At 39.2% G+C, this 17,251-nt stretch overlaps 1 protein-coding gene across 3 annotated transcripts in view; it reads left to right on the plus strand.

Moving 5' to 3' along the window:
* Positions 1–17,251, plus strand: part of FAM117B (family with sequence similarity 117 member B) — a 28,806-nt gene that overhangs the window by 831 nt on the left and 10,724 nt on the right. For 2 of the 3 annotated variants that reach the window (XM_067000021.1, XM_067000022.1), the window contains exons 2-5: positions 7,368–7,519; positions 12,209–12,301; positions 12,796–12,909; positions 16,735–16,878. In XM_067000021.1, the coding sequence (XP_066856122.1) occupies positions 7,368–7,519; positions 12,209–12,301; positions 12,796–12,909; positions 16,735–16,878 (503 nt within the window). Of the gene's footprint in view, positions 1–418; positions 681–7,367; positions 7,520–12,208; positions 12,302–12,795; positions 12,910–16,734; positions 16,879–17,251 lie in introns of those variants that run through there. The other variant, XM_013171714.3, reaches the window with a different exon arrangement.

The following is a 17,251-nucleotide window of genomic DNA, read 5'->3' on the forward strand; positions in this document are numbered from 1 at the left end:
AGGGGCGCGCGGCGACCGTTACCGGGCGCGAGGCAGTTACCTCAGGGGAGGAGGGGGCGCGCGGCGACCGTTACTGCGCGCGAGGCGGTTACCTGAGGGGAACTGGGGGGGGGGGGGCGGGCGGTGGCACGCGCGGCGACCGTTACGGGGCGCGAGGCGGTTACCTGAGGGGAGCGTGGGGCGGTGGGTGGGCAGGCCGTTACTGCGGGGAGGGGGGGGGGGGGGGGGCGGCCCAGGAGGGCTCGGCTCGGACCGGACCGGCCCGGCGCGGCCCGGCCGTGCGTGAGTTCGTGGCCGCCGTCGGCTCTCCGTGAGGCTGGAGAGCGGAGCGGAGCCGTGCCCGGGCTTGTGGCCGCCTCGGCCCGTCCCTGGCCGGCTGGCGGCGGCCTGAGCGCGGCGGGGCCGGGGCTTTTGTTGGTGCGCGTTCCCCCTTCCCGGCCGGTGGCAAGGGGACGGAGGAAGCCAGCGAGTCGTGAGGGGAGCGTGGCGCCTCGCCGGGTGCCGCCAGAGGTTTCCAGTGTCTGGGCAGCCTTGTGCAGCCCTCACGCCTTCCCCTTCCGCGCTCGCCGTGCCAAAGGGTGCTTCGGAGCCAAGCGGCGGCCACAAGCCTGTGGCTGGAAAGCTCTCTGGCCCCGCGGGCACGGCGCGGACACGTGGGGAGGAGTGCTCGGTGGCTCCGAGTAGGTGGTTTCAACGTGAACCCTGCGGAGGGATGTGTGAACTTTAGAGCGATGACAAGCTCGTGCAAAGATAGAAAATAATGTGGGAATGGCATACATTTTATAGCAAACTGCTCCTTAGCGTTTTGGAATAATTAAAGTGTACTTACTGAGCACGCTGAAATTTAAGCAATATGTGACATCTGGTTGAGGATACTAGAGGCTTAAATATGTAAATCCTTGTTCCTTTTATTGTAATGTTTACTTAAAAATGCGTGAATGAAGCTCTGTCTTAATGTCCTCAAATCTGGAAAACTTGGTGACTCTGAAGGTACCAAAGCTACAGCTAGTGTTCTGTTGTGAAGCTGCATGTGGTGATCTATGTAAAGTTCAGAAATACACAGAAGTGCATGTGCAGAAACATAGGACTGATAGAACTCCTTTTAATTTGTCTATGTCTCTAAATGTTGCTTTCCCCTTTTCTAAAATTATGATTATAACCAGACTCCCTTTCCCTCTCCCCTCTCTCCCTCCCTCCCTATTCTGGCTCTTGAGGAAAGATGCTGCCAAATTAGACAGTCATAACTGCTTGGTACAGTACTTAAGTCACACAGAGATTAGCTTTATTTTGTTTTTTGTTTGGACATACTTCTTCAAGATTATGATATGCCTTCGTCTCTGAAATGCAAGAGAGCAGTGCCACAAAGGCATTTAGGTTCTGATTTAGATCTTCAGCTCTGCAGATTGGATGTGTTTTGCTTAAAGTTATATTCTGAGCCTCTGGATTGAGGAAAACGTGTGTTCTTCACTGAAGATTCTTGTTAATTGTTAATCATTAATCTGAAAGACATTATACACATCGCAAAATCCCGTCTTCTTCCTGGGAACTTGATTGAAACTCTTGCCCAAGATGCAGTTTCCTGCCCTTGAGATCCATGTTCAAAAGCTCTCTGTGAAGCATGCGTCAGACTGCTTAGGGTGGAAAAACTGTGCTGTCTTCAGATCAGTGTGTAGAAGCCTGCTGAAACTGTGCTGTCTAGCCAACTTCTTTACTGGATATAAGAATTAGCATATAGAAGGAAACAAGTCACTTCGTTGCTAGCCCTTTGCTACTATGCTCCCAGATAAATCCACTAGCTTTTTACAAGATGTATGGAAACAGGCGTAGGGTCTATTTAATTGCTGCCACACATTTAAATTTCAGAATAGTACTTGTATTGACCCAAAATGCAAATGAATTCTGGTTAATATTGCTTAATGTTTGCATTGTATAGTCCAGTGCTCGATAGAGACTGATTCAACTTCACTTTCATCTTCATCTAAATGAGAAGGCTTAGTGGCTGCCAAAAACATGGAAGTGGAACTTTATCTTTGCTAGTAAGGCTAGAGTTCTGAAGCCATGCAGGCCACCTCAGGGTAACATTCAGAATATACTGCAGAATTACTCAGGTTTTCCTGCTTCTTGTTTTCAGTTTGATGATGGCTTTTGTTCATTTCTACAGCTGCAGCCATGTTGTTTTTTGTTTTGTTTTTCTTTCTTTTTTTTTTTTTGTTAGATCGAAATGAACCTTGAGTTTGGACAAATGACAGCTGCTTCTGGACTTGGATACTAGTTCTGTAAATTGAACACTTTAGGCTCAATTTCAGATTTTCTTTTTTAGTAAGCAATTGAATAGTTTTGAATTTAGAGTTTTTTGTCAGCTCGCTTAACATGCAAGAACCTGAACTTGAGAATAAAGAAAGGTTAACTTAAATGAACCTTAATAGGTTCTTTCTCTTTTTTTTTTTTTGGCTAGGTTTTCTGAACTGAATTGCAACTAAATGTTTGAAATACTTACCTGAGTTTGCTGTTGATGATGAGATAAAATGAAGACTTCATGGCATGCTTGCTAAATTTCTGTGCTTTTCTTGCTGCTTCCATCCTAAATATGGCCAAGAGTTTAGACCTTCCTACAACCCATTCCTTTCTTTTTGCTTTCCTTCCCTGCAGTCTGCAGCAGACTCTCACAGTCTCTCCAGCAGTCTCTCACAGACTTCAGCTTCTATTTCCATGTTAACAAATACTGTTCTTTTTTTTTTTTCAATTATATGCAGTATTTCCTACTGCTAGTGTGATGACTGATTTCTTTGCCTCATTTCTGTGCTGCAGGGTCTGTCCTGCAATCCCTAGTTGTAGGTCAGTTCTCGCATACCTCTTTACCTGTCTGCAAACCTTCCCTGTTAGAGGAAGTTTGTCATGTCGACTTTTTCACTCTTTCTCCCATCATGTTTTGCTTTTTTCTCAGTTAAATAGGTTTTCCCAATAGCAGTTTTGGCAGTCAGTTAATGGCATCTGTAACACCTGTTGACTTTCTTCCCTTTCTGTGCTTTTATCTGGAACTATACTGCCTTTTAATTATTTAGAATAGTAAATGAAGGAGTAATACTGAAGTCTCATTTGTGTGAAAGGAAATGAAGGGAACTTACAATGGTATATCAGAAAGTCATGAAGAGTTTTGATGCAGACTTGTCCTTAGGTAGGGAGAGGGCATGGAACTCATCACACTTGTAAATTTCACTGTAGATTTTTTTTTAATTTAAAAAATTTGGTGAGTGACAAAATAATAGCTGCAGACCTGTCAACGTTTGTTACAAGGTTTTGCAGTAGTTATAAAAGATATGGCTGTAGTATAAGAGAACACAGAAGGCTTTGTCCTTCAAATTTGTGTACCATTAGATGACTGCTTTGCTTAACTAAGCTATTTAGCAAATGGCAGGTGTAAAGGAAATGAACTAATTTTTGCAATACCGTAATTTAAGTTTCTTGTGGCCAGCACTGCAGAGGAGTTGATTTGAATTAAAAATGTTTTCATTTGCTGGAATTAAGGAACTTGAACATCTTGGACTTTCTGAGTTTTTGTTTGGGTTTGGTTTTCTGAGCTGTTCTCCTACCAGGGGATCATTTTGAATTACTAGAAGGTAATGAACAAGTAGTTCTTCTATATTTATGTGAAATTAATAGCTGAGATTGTCTTTCAGTGGGAAAATACATGGTGGTTCTGTGCATCTTTTCTGAATACCATTTCAGTCTGTTGAATATTCTCAACGAAACGTATATTTGAAGCCCCTGAGATATGTTGTGTTTGTATCTTTTTTGGGAAGAGGCAGCAATGTATAGGGAGAGCCTATGAATGTTCCTACTGAGGAAGAGGCTGACCAAAAAAGAAGACAATCTCAGTGGCATGGCTAGAAGCCAGGGAAACTGGTCACATCTCACTCTTTCTCACTTTTGGGGTGAGGAAAAAAAAAAAAAGCTTCAGTTAGAATTCTCTTTGTCAGGGAGTTTGAGGTTAATCTCATTCTGTGCTTTTCCTGTGGCTCTTTCTGCAGCTTGCTAATTTTGTTTTCTCATGGTGTCTGTTAGCAGATATTTCTTTGGAGTTCTTATTTTCCTTTCTGAAAGCTTTAATTTCAAATCTTTGATCTTGCAACTCCATTGATAACTATCTTCAACGCTAATCCTTATTTTGCAGTATTAACAACAGTTTGGAAAATTTCAGGAAAATTGGAAGATGACTTTCCAGTGTTCCATGTTTTAGGACTTAGACTTAGGGCTATAGACAACTTTCCTTCTTTTTCTTCTTCCCAGTTTTGTTATATCACAGTTCTCTTCTGTGAGGTATCCAGTTCAAAGGTATGTGTTCTCACACTGTGATTTCCTTTTTCAGTTGTAGATATAGGGCTTTGTTAAGAGCCCCACACACCAAGTCAGTGCTCTCTTTCCTAACTTCCAGCTGGTTACTGCTGAGCTTTTCTACATGTTTAATTTTGCTCTCCAGTCCCATTGCTGGACTGCCTTAGCTTAAATAGCCTTCAGAGGTGCCTCACTGTACAATTGCAGTAGATGTATGTGATACCTGTTGTCACATCCATCTCGGTAATACTGCAATGACTTGTGAAGACATGGTAACTCGCATGTTATTTTCTCACATTATGGACTTTGATTTGTATTGTGTATGCTCTGTTTGTATTTTGGTCTAATATTTTGCTTTGTTTGAAACCAGATTGCAGAAAGACTTTGTTTCTAAATAGATTTAGAGCAGTGGGAGATGGATAGGAGGGTTGATGTTTGCCACAAATATTGGTTTAAAGAGATAATCAGACTAATTAAAACAGATCTAATATTTAAGAACAGTCTGTTTGATGAAACAGCTCCATTGTTTTTCATCAGCCACAGCTGTTGTAACTGTTATCTCTATGGAGGCAGATCTCTTGTTATGTAGGTCACATCAAGGAAAAATAGCAGCTGAACACTTGCTTCAAGTGTTGTAGAGGAAAATGCAATGAACATGTATGCGTCTCCACTGAAATGTTTTGAAACAGCGAGAGCTGAGTAGTAGTCTTTGGCAGTTTTTATGAAGACATGCTGTAAAGGTGGAAAAGTAAATAAAAACGAATCCAAAATGTCCTTGCACCATCTAAATTAAAACAGTCCTTCGAATCCGATTTCACTATAGGAATATCTAAATCAAAGGGGGGGGGGGGGGGGGGGGGGGGGAAAGAGAGTACTTACAGGGTTTGTGCCCTGAAGTACGCAGCTTCCTTTGAATTTAGACAATAAACAGGCTCTTTAGTTTTCATCCTCACTGTTTGCCCAGCAAAATACTCTTGCCAGTTTTTGGTCGGGGAGGCAGGACAGTAGTAGCTTCTGCTGCTTCAGTTTTGAAGCTGTCTGTTGCAGTTGCCTTGCAGATGATGTGAGCTACTACACACACTTCCTTATTTTTTTCACATCCTTTCTGTTTCCCCTTGGTAAAAAGAGAAGCTTCTTGAAAAGGAAGAATAATAATTCAGAAGAAAAATAAATAGGGAGAGTAGGGCAGCTATTTCTCAGACAAATAACATGTTTGATATAACTTTGGAAGCAAATGTAATTTGTAAGGAATGACATGTTGCATTAGCATGCCACATTCCCCCATGGTACAGACAAAAGGAATCGTTTTGAAATCTTGTGATACAAAGAGACCCTTCAGCATGCTGACTGGTAGTAGTCAGAGACTGCCTTTGATGCAGGACTCTTCAAGTGCACAGTAACTCAAAAATTGAGCTTTGTTGCTGCACCCTGAGAGCAGATCTGTACTCAGCTCAGTACTGAGATTTTGATTGGTGTTGGTGCAAGTAGAAATAGTAACCCAGATGAGGTTTCTTGGCTGGTTTATGTGAATGGGCCTGATTATAATGCTAATAATCATTTCCTTTTAGTTGAAATACTTTTCACAATTTCAATGTATACGTTTCTAATGCAATATTTATATGAGGATAGTTAGTATAGAATGTCAGTTGACGCACGTGTGGAAGACTGGTGTTCTATGAGACCGAACTGTTGTCCACACCACTGACATCTGTGCCTAACGTATTTTATTAGTTTCTATATAACTTTAATAGACTGAAACTGCCCAGAAAAATGAATTCTGGATGTATAATGCTAATGGTTTTATTTCTGACTAACAATCTGACAGTAATCAGGCACAACTTATTTTGCATGTAAATAAGTTTATGTAGAATACAAATTGCAACGTTATTTCTACTGTTAGTACAGAGCTTATCCTAAGGCACAGTCAGGAATATCTCCAAATCGTGTTTGGTGTGTTTTAGCCCCTTGTTTTAGGCCTCTGTATTCTTTATAGGTAAGATTAATGTGATTAATTATGATTCTTTCAGATATAATTCTGTGAGGAGCAGATAGTAAGTTTTACATCATTGTGATTTCTGAATTTATATTTTACATCTGGAGAAGCCAGTAACAAATAGTATGTGAGCATATATGTATATCTAAGGCTTGGGTCTTTCCTGTTTGCCGTTCTCATGCCTCACTTCCTATTTTGAGGAACCTTTATTTACGGAGTTGACACTTAGCGTAGTCTTACACCGCAATTTTAAAGTATTGATGATAGATGCACATTTTTGCTTCCAACCATATTCTTCCTCCTTGTTTTACTTCCTGTCCTTGTTACTTTTAATTCTTTCCAGTAAAAGTTTGCATTATTATCTAAATTGCTCTTAGAAGTGATGTCAGTGTAAACACCAGAAATGTTTGAGGTGTGGTAGAAGGTCTAGTGTCAGGCAAGTATGAACGTAGTTACCAAGCAGCATGTAAAGGGAGGAGATGCATTGATCATCTTGTAAAATGTAAATGATTGCTTAATGAAAGTTGACTTACGGAGCTAAGGGTTAGATACACAGCAGATTTGTGAAGAGTTGTATTATGTGCTGGGTAGTTAATAAAACATGTCAGCTTACAGTGTCTCTTGGATTCAAGTAGGTGAAGGTGAAAGGATTAATGTATGAATTCTAACCTCGGCATTAAATTGAAGAAATTCAGCACAGATTTTCTTTGTTAGCCATTGGCAGGTATGAGGAATCTTATCTATCTTTTTATTCTAAGCTGTCATCATTTAATGACTGTTGCGCCTTTGAGGGTATAAATAAATGGTGATGTATGAGTACTGATGTAACATCTGTGGCACAAGAATGATTTTTAGGGAAACCAGAAAAACACGTTTCACTCAGTGTTAGAACAGAGATTGGAAATGCAAACTGAATTCCTCCCTTAAAAGTGTCTTTTTTATATTTAATAACATAGTAGTTCTGGTTTGATATGACTTATTGTAGGCAATTAAAATAATTAAGGTTTCTGACTTACTTTCTAATCAAGTGTCGTTATTCTAGCTGACAAGTCAAGACCACCATCATCAAGCCCTTCCAGTATTATTCGCCGGACTTCCTCCTTGGACACACTTGCTGCTCCCTACCTTGCTGGACAGTGGCCTCGTGATAATCATGGGCAAGCTGTTCCATGTATGAGAGACAAAGCCACTCAGGTAGGCCAGTGTTTTTTTTTTTTTGTTTTTTTTGTTTTTTTTTTTTTACTTAAAACTTGTCTTTGGATTTAAATATTCTTAAATATATGAATGCTATTGCCTTGAAAGCATTCACTTTGGCTTTCTTGCTTACAAGTTCCTGTTCACTTGCAAATTGCAGGAATTCTACAGTTGCAATTACGTATGTGTTTTATTTGCATTCTCTAAGAAAAGACCATGAACTGTGGTGTTTATTAGAAGTTCCACTTTCTTCTTACCTCAGAGAAGCAGTAGTGCATTGCACATCTGTTTTCTCGTTGTTCTTACTGTGTGCAGGACACTGGATTGCATTGGTGTTAAGTACTATTTAGTTTTAATTTATACAAAGGAACTTAAAGTAACTCCTTGTATTTATGTCTCTCTCTTAAAAAAGCTTCTGTAGTGCCTTTATAAAAGTTACTGTAGCCTTTTCTGTCATAGGCTGAATATCATAGTGTTTAATTCCTGCTTCTTTGGGTGCAGTTGGACAGTGGATTTCCCTAATTTGTAGAGTAAAAGAGCCAAACATCTCAGTTTTTAAATCCCTAATCCTAGAGCATGGTTTCAACAACAAGTGGTCTCCACTAGTTCTAAAGAATATAAGGGAAGGGTAGTGGGAAGATAGACTGGCAGCATCTGGGACATACTTGAATTTAGCCTGCATCCAGTTTGGAAACAATAATAGAAATGCAGGCACAATAGATTTCAGTGTGCTGTCTACTGAGATGTGTTAGATGTTGAGCAGATCATGTCTGCTCTACAGTTGTTACTGTATGGCCTTCTCAAGGTCTGCAACATCTTGTGCAAAGAACTTCAATCCAGAGAACATCTTTGTAGAAGAGGAGGTCGTTTCATAGGGGATTATACCCATGTGGATAAGGTAAAAATAGAACCTGGTGAAGAAAGAAGAACTGAGAAAGTTTTTTTTTTGTTTGTTTTTTTTCTATGGGAAAATGAATAGATAAAATGGTTGAAAAATTGGGTAAAAGGGGTAAGCAAGTCTTAATAAGAGGAGGAGTATGAAAGAAGAAATACGGTACATAAGGAATTGCTATTCATGCATAGCTTTTGGCTTATGTTTTTATTTTGTCTTTCTTCCGATTCTAATGCACCTAGCTGCTATAGTAGAAGGGCTTATATATAATGAAATGTATTTGCAAAGATTTGTGGGAAGAGCATTAGGTATTTCCATGTGATGAGTATATTTGACAGTTACTGATGTTAGAATAGTGCTGAAGGAAATAACGATCTGATGCACTTGCTGATTTAAAATTTATCAAACCAGTAGAAAATCCTGGGATATGGACATAAATCTGTATGTCCAGACCTTTTGTTGATGTGACACTGACAAGGCTTTGTGGCTTTTAATCTTCTGTGCCTGAAAGCAAGCATTTGAGTTAGGGCCAAGTTTCAAATGTGATTGACAATAATAGTTAGCTTTCCAAGATGGTATCTCTCTCCAGTTGTATCGTTTAGTGTTTCTGAAGATGAGATGACGAAGTGTCACTTTGTAAAAGTATCATGACTCCAGTGTGTGATTTCAGATTTTGTGAAGTCTGACATCCAGATTTACTGAATTCTAACTGATGTCACAGTCTGAGTCATGGTAACAAAGGGAATGTTGTTCATATGTTGCAGGTGCAAATACATACCCAATTATATACTCATTTACAGGAGTTTGGAAATCACTGTTGAAAATTACATGAAACACTTGTTTCAGAACTCTTAAGTTTCATATTGAGTGTGAAGGGAATGACCACAAGTACCTTCGTATTCAAAACAGAGGAAGGATGCCATATCTGTCAAAAACTGATGGTTAAGGTTTATTTTTACATAAACATGACTGTGCTGCTGGAGGAACCGTCAGCAGTATGATGGCTTAGTGAAATGAATATGTTCTGATTTCAAAAGTTTAGGGAACAGGAATTGAATCTACTAAGATAAAAAAGGTTTTCCAGTTGAGTAACCGGGGGATCTTGATTCTGAAGGTTTACAGCATTGAGAGTAGAGTCATTCAGGAAGCAGACTGGGTGGAGGCAGCAATTAGAGAGACACTTTGGCTTGCAGGCCTTTAGCTATGACCTACGGGCATCTCTAGCAAACTGTGTAAGAGATCACCAGAGACTGACTGTGTATCAGATTCCTGCTTTGACTGTGTTAGATGAAACCTGTCTATAAAACCAGACTGAATTATGTACATACAGGATGTTATTGGGTGATGAATACATGTGTAATTGAGCATACTGTAGTCTGGCTAGAATTCACAGATGCAGGTATTGTTTTAAGTGCTGCTAAAACAATGATTGGTAACTTCTGTGTCTTTTCCTTTCAATCAGACCTGTGTGGCTTTGCCTGCAATTGTTGATACAGTAATATCAAAATACAAATTAAAATGAGACAGTTGCTTTGGAGTCTTTGAGTTGTTATAGAATAATATATAAGAATATATGAATATAATTATATAAGATATATATTATGTGTTATGTGTGTTGTGTATATATATATATAAAACATATATTATTATATAATATGTGAATAACTATATAAGAATATAAGAATAATTAGAGGCCAGAACTTTGTAGTGGAAATTATGACTTTATAAAAGCGTTCCAGTATCTGTGATAAATTTAGCATTAGTTACATTTCTTGTGACTGTGTGAAGACCCATGACAAAAATTAGTATACTTAATCTTGGAGGGTTTACAGTTCGCTGCTTGTGAAGGCCATTCTGGATGTGGTTATGTGGGAACGCAAACTTTGTAAAGTATGCAGTATTATCACAGGCTTGTTTGTGTGTTATGCTACCTTAAATAAAATTTGTGTTAATGATACTTTGAATTTCTCAGAACACTTTCACCATGATATGTGTTTTTCTTTATTAAATGTTAATGCATTTGTTGATTCACTGAAGTAGCTTAGTATTTTGTGTGTTGCTTTCTGTTTGGCCCGAGACACCTATGAACCTGAAGCCCTTTGGGGCATTAATTTTGATTCCCTGCTTTGCAGTAGCTCCAGTGGTGTTCTGAGTGGTGCTCAGAAAAGGTGCCTGTCTTTTTCTCAGTCTGAGTGTGAAAATGATTTTGAAGCTGTGCAGGCTTTCCCAACTACTGAACTACTCTAGCTAATGCATCAGAAATACCAAGTTCAACATCTATGTGGGAAATAATATATACCATCTCCCCCAAATTCACAGAAATCACAGAATTGTAGGGGTTGGAAGGGACCTCGAAAGATCATCGGGTCCAACCCCCCTGACAAAGCAGGTTCCTTAGAGCAGGCTGCCCAGGTAGGCGTCCAGACGGGCCTTGAATATCTCCAGAGAAGGAGACTCCACAACCTCCCTGGGCAGCCTGTTCCAGTGCTCCATCACCCTTACTGTGAAGAAGTTCTTTCTCATGTTGGTGCGGAACTTCCTGTGCTCTATCTTGTGGCCATTACCCCTTGTCCTGTCCCCACAAACCACTGAAAAGAGGTTGGCCAAATCCCTCTGTCTCCCACACCTCAGGTATTTATACACATTGATGAGATCCCCTCTCAGTCTTCTTTTCTCCAGGCTGAACAGACCGAGGTCTCTCAGCCTTTCTTCATACAGAAGATGCTCCAGGCCCCGTATCATCTTTGTGTCCCTCCGCTGGACTCTTTCCAGAAGTTCCCTGTCTTTTTTGTACCGGGGAGCCCAGAACTGGACACAGTACTCCAGGTGAGGCCTGACCAGGGCAGAGTAGAGGGGGAGGATCACCTCCCTTGACCTGCTGGCCACGCTCCTTTTAATGCACGCCAGGATCCCATTGGCCCTCTTGGCCACGAGGGCACGCTGCTGGCTCATGGTGAACCTGTCGTCCACCAGGACCCCCAGGAACTTCTCCTCAGAGCTCCTCTCCAGCAGGTCATGCCCCAGCCTGTACTGATATGTCCAGTTGTTCCTTCCCAGGTGCAGGACACTACACTTGCTCTTATTAAACCTCATTTGGTTTCTTCCTGCCCATCTCTCTAGCCGGTCCAGGTCTCGGTGAATGGCAGCACAGCCTTCTGGCATGTCAGCCACTCCTCCCAGCTTTGTGTCATCGGCGTACTTGCTGAGGGCAGACACTATTCACTCATCAAGGTCATCGATGCAGATGTAGAACAAGACCAGACCCAGCACCAACCCCTGGGGAACACCACTAGTCACAGGTCTCCACCTGGACTCTGCGCTGCCGATCACCACCCTCTGAGCTCGGCCAGTCAGCCAGTTCTCAACCCACCTTACTGTCCACTCCTCTATCCCACGCTTTCTCAGCTTTGCTATCAGGATGTCATGGGAGACAGTATCGAAAGCCTTGCTAAAGTCAAGGTAGATGACATCCACATTCAACACCATCCAACTGGTTCTTCAGAGCTCATCTGGCTGTTAATACTGCCTTACCAATTTTCAGTATGGTAGAAATGAAACTAGCATATACCTGTATTAAAGTAGGTCTGAAAGATTGTGAACGCATAGTTTCACTCGACATGCTCATGTTTCCTTTGTCAGTAAGGCTTCTAGTCAGTGACTGCTTTTCGCTCACAGTTCTGAATCTAGCACGTCTTAACACAGTTCTCTTCTAATTTGTCTCAAAATATTCTTCCCAAAAGTAGAAATATTAGTTTTGTTTTGTTTTTTTTTTTAAGTCTGTAATCTCCTTGTTACAGACTGAAAGTGCCTGGGCTGAAGAATATTTAGAAAAGAAGAGAAGCTCACACAAACGTTCAGCATCGTGGGGCAGCACAGATCAACTCAAGGAGGTTAGGAGTGCTATTATTTGAAATACCTTTGGATTAAGTTTATTGCTGGCATGCACTGTTACATGAATTTTCAGGAAGGAAGGTGTGAATATTATTTTACTTCCTACAGTGCCCAAGCTTTACGTAATAAGCAATCTGTTCATTTGGTATTGATTTCTTATAATAATGCAGGACTGTTACAATTTTTAAACCTGAAGTGGGGGATAAGGGGAGTGTCAAATGCAGTGAACATTCGTCAGAGGAAGAAATCCAGCAGTGACCAAACTAGTCCATATATTTCAAGTGCTTTCATTAAACCTAAGATATCTTCTGGGCTTGAGCTTAAATGGTAGCTAACATGTTAAGTTTGCAAGAACCTGAACATAACTTTGTGCTGCCATTAATTATGAAAGTTGTGGTAGTAAAGAATTTTAGTTAAGTACTAGAATTAATGAAACTGTGTGCATAGCTGAACATATCCGGTGAAATCTAATGTGATTTTTTTTCTTTATTAGATTGCAAAATTGCGTCAACAATTGCAGAGAAGCAAACACAGCAGTAGGCATCATCGGGATAAAGAAAGACAGTCTCCATTTCATGGTAACCACGCAGCCATTAACCATAGTCAGGTAAAGCTGTGCTCTTCTGGGACACGTTTGGTAGCTAACATTGTTTTAGATTATTTCAAGGTTGTGATTTGTCTTACAGGGAACATAAAAATATTATATACTTCTAAATTTGTTGTGGGTTTAGGTGGATTCTATGAAATAAGGCCATTTCCTTTGACTGCATGAAGTGTGTGGGGTCCAGGATCATTTTGTTACTTGGCTAGGTTTGTTTGCAACTCCATCGTTCCATGAATTTCAGATAGATTTTTTCCTTAAAGCAGGACACTAAGCTTATATTTCTGTGGCCTATGCTTAAGGATGACAGGTAAGTTTAATCTAAACCCATGGATTATCTTTTTCATTAAGTGTTGCTGTAACAATAATGAATTAGCATGTAGAGTATGGCATGGAGCCAACTGGCAGTAAAATGATACAGACTCAAAACTGTAGCTAATGCTGATCGCATTTTCTCTTGACTATAGCGCTTGTTTAATCCTATGATCAACAGGTTTAGAGAGCTTACCTGACAAAAGGATGGCAACTTTTTTTTATGTACCGTATTAAACTTCTTTTATATGCTGTATTAAAAGTGTTTATGTTTTTAGTGGCTGCCTTCAGCCTTTTATTTTCTGCAATTTATCATGCCTTGATACTTAGAGTAGTAATCATTTCAAAAATTGCGATGGTTAGGCCACCACATGTTCTGTATGCAGTTGTAGTTTTATCTTGAGACTTGCTGCAGTTAGGTTCACAGGGAGGTAATATTTCTAGCTGAGTTGATAGCAGATGGTGAAATACTACATTCTTTTAGACACAAATCATTTTTCAGGTCTGTTTTGCTTTAGTAAGTTCAAAAAATCACTAGGAAAATTTGGCCAGTTTTTCAGAAGAAAATTTTCTTTTTCCACTGGTATCTCATGAATGTATATTTATGATCTAACACCTTTTTTAACAGTTACAAAAAGAACAAATGTTATATTTGCCTTGTCAGTTGATGTAGTTGAAAGAAATTGTGTAACTGTTGATACTGTAAATTGATAAAGTACTTCAGCTGTGAAGCTTCTCTGCAAACTTAATATTCTCAATTGCTCCTAAAACTCAGTTAGCATTATTTTAATAAATAATGTACTTTGTTGGCTGCTTCCTTTCTGTCCTTCCATTCTTCCAAAAATAATTTAGGTCAGGGAGGGAAGCTATCACAACATCAGCATAAGTCCTGCTGTATGGGTACTCACCCATTTTGCTAAAAGATGAAATGAAAAATAGAAAGGAGAACCATACGTACAATCTTGAGGAGCTACGTTCTTTTGTGCTTTGAAAACAGGTGTCTGAGTGAACCTGGGATACTTCAATACTGGACATAAGAAAGTAGTACAGTGCTTTGAGTTCTTTTGCACTGTTCTTAACTACTGTTTGTATAAAAATCAGTAACGTTTTTTTCTGAGATCTAACTTCTGTGATAGTTCATTTAATTAAGATTCATGAATCTCAGTATATAAGTGCATCTTAAATTCAATTTGTTATTAGTTCAAATTCTTTGCTACTGGCAAGCATTGTATTTAGGATTATATTTTTATAAGTACATTTTTGATAAACTTTAGGAATTATTCAAATGCTTTAAATGTCCAAACAGAAACTGTTCTCTCTTCCTCTTCTATGTAGTGGAGTATTAGCCTAGAAGCTAGAAAGGAGAAGAATTTGAATTTGAAGCAAGCTGCCTAATATGAATTCCCACATTTGATCTGGTTTGTTTAAGCATGGGTGCAGTAGAACATGCTGTACAGTAGAACATGCTTAGTGATTGCTGTAGCTTAAGGCAAAATAAGAAGACAGATAAATGAGACAGTTCTATGTGTTTTTTTTGGCAAAATTTACGACAGTTGCCAAAAGGTTTAAAAAGAAATATATGTGGATGGTCAGAATACTTGATGCAAGTATTTTATCCAAATTTGTAAAACTTCTATGAAGACTTGTTCTATACTTACAGAGAATTGAGACATTTCAAGAACAGCAACAGAAAATTAAAACTGAGGGACATTTGTTGTAGGCACTTGGCTACATTGGAGAGAATTGCATGCTATTGAACGGGTTTCACATCGTAGTTCACAAATCCATAAATTTCTGATTACTAAGTTAGTCATTCTAATGTAGATAATCTTTTAGCTGTTCTAAATTAATGTCAAAAATGATCAGAGATGCTACTATTCTGAAAGATACCAGATAAAAATTCTACATACAGAAACTTGTGGCATCATAATGACATTATTATGCTCATGAAATTTTATCTACTGTATGGAGGATCTTTGGCAGTCCAGGTTAACAAGTCACCTTCTCTTTCAAAAGAAACGTTCTGTGCATGTCTGAAACGTTGTATCAAAGCATAGCAAGCTATTCTGGAGCCATTTGTGCTTTTCTACTTTGAGCACTTCAAATAGTGCTGTGGTTCTAGGAATTTGTGGTAGACAATCATGATTAAATGCTGGAGAATTCCCAGATTTAGCTAATGGCTGCTGAAATCTTAGACGCTCTAGCATACATCATTCTGCTTTCTGCTTTTTAACAAGTTTGGTTTGTCATAAGAATGGTTACATACACAGTTGCTTCATTTAGACACCTAAATTCATTTAGTACCTAAATTTGTGCTGATATATCTGTATTATGAACAGGTATTGACCTGTATTTGTTCACCTGATTATTGATCCAAGGCTTAGTTTGGAACAGTATTATCAGGGGTGGTTTCTCAGACGTTTTTTTTGTTCTTCTCCAGTAGCTTCTATTTTCTCTTTTTAATCTTAAGGCAAAACTTTTCAAAGTCTTTCCAAGTTTGGCAACTCTAAGAATGTTGAATTTTTGTCGACATAAACAATGAGTCACAAGCATTTCCTGAAGAGGAATTTCTTGCAGTCCTCTGCAAGCCCCATTTTATAGCTATCCTAATGTTTCAGTAAAGCAAAACCAATATAATTCATAAGTGATTTTCCTGTCTTAGAGATCTGTGATTATAAGTCTGCATGACACATGCTTGCGTTAAGAACTCATGTTTACACTATTTTTAATAAGGTGGTCTCCAGGCCACACAAATTTTTTACATGGTTTTTGAGAATTGACATGTCAAGTCGCAGTGCTTTGGTGTCTGTCTGTGTGCAGTCTTGTTACTTAAAGGGAAGAAGGAAAAACAAACAAACAAACAAAAAAACTCTGAAGACAGGTGAGAAGGCTACCTTCCTTCAACCAGTAGAGATGTTCTCAATCTCGGCACATGTGGCCATTGAAGAATTCTGCACAGGAGTTTTACTGTCCTTTTTTTTTTAAGTATACTTTTTTTTTTTAAAGTTCAGTGATCTGGGCTAAGAGTGGTACTATCTTGCATTTGTGGAATATTTTTTTTTCTGTGCTTGTCACGGTACTGTAGGTGACACCAGGCTTCCATTAAAAACATAATTTTAATGAAATTGCAAGTGATAAATCCGGCAGAGAAGGAAGTGGAATTATGGTATAGTTCATGCCAAAAGGAATGGGAATATGTTTTAGAGGCTTCAGAAGTACTTGCATTTGAATGTTCACTGTTAAATTTTCACTTGCAAAGCAACATAGAGGTGGAGGCAGACTGTGTCAAAGGGAAGTTTTGAAACTAGACTGTTGAAAAGCTAGAAATTGGATTTGAAAAACAAAAAAGGATGCCTTCAATTTAAGGCATCCATTTTAACACAATCACTATAGTTTCATGTAAGTCCTTGATACTGGGGAGTAGATACGTTCTGTTTAAAGGATCATTTTTGAGTAGAAGTAATAACTACATCATTTAAGTAAATCTGTGTCTCTTTCTCACTGTCTCTGGTTCTTCAGGCTCCAGTCCCAAAGAGTGCTCTTGTTCCTGTGATACCTATTACCAAGTCAACAGGATCGCGATTCCGAAACAGTGTAGAAGGACTGAATCAAGAGATTGAGATAATTATTAAGGAGACAGGAGACAAAGAAGAACAGCTTGTTGTATGTATCTGCCACCATGATTGCTTTCTGTAATTATTTTATTTTTGTTTTGAAGTCAAAAGCTTTATTTTGCACAGTTTTTGAATTAAATTTATTAGAAAAGCAAAATTCCAGACAAAAGTTATTTGAAAAGTCTTGTGGAAGGCAAAAAGAGGAGTTAAAACGTGAAAAAGAAGACAGAAAAAGACAAAATGTCTGGTTTTAGAGATTCTGCAATGACTTTTTCTTCCCTTTGCCCAATCTGAAGAAGTGTCTCCATCCCAGATGAAGCGTAACTTACCTGTTCTTTTATATTCAGGTATTTTTAGAGGTAAATTTTCTGATAAAGCGTCAAAAATACGGGCCATGAAGACACTGAAGTACAGAAGGACTG

This window comes from Anser cygnoides, chromosome 6 (genome assembly GCF_040182565.1).
Source record: "Anser cygnoides isolate HZ-2024a breed goose chromosome 6, Taihu_goose_T2T_genome, whole genome shotgun sequence".
Classification (NCBI taxonomy): Eukaryota; Metazoa; Chordata; class Aves; order Anseriformes; family Anatidae; genus Anser; species Anser cygnoides.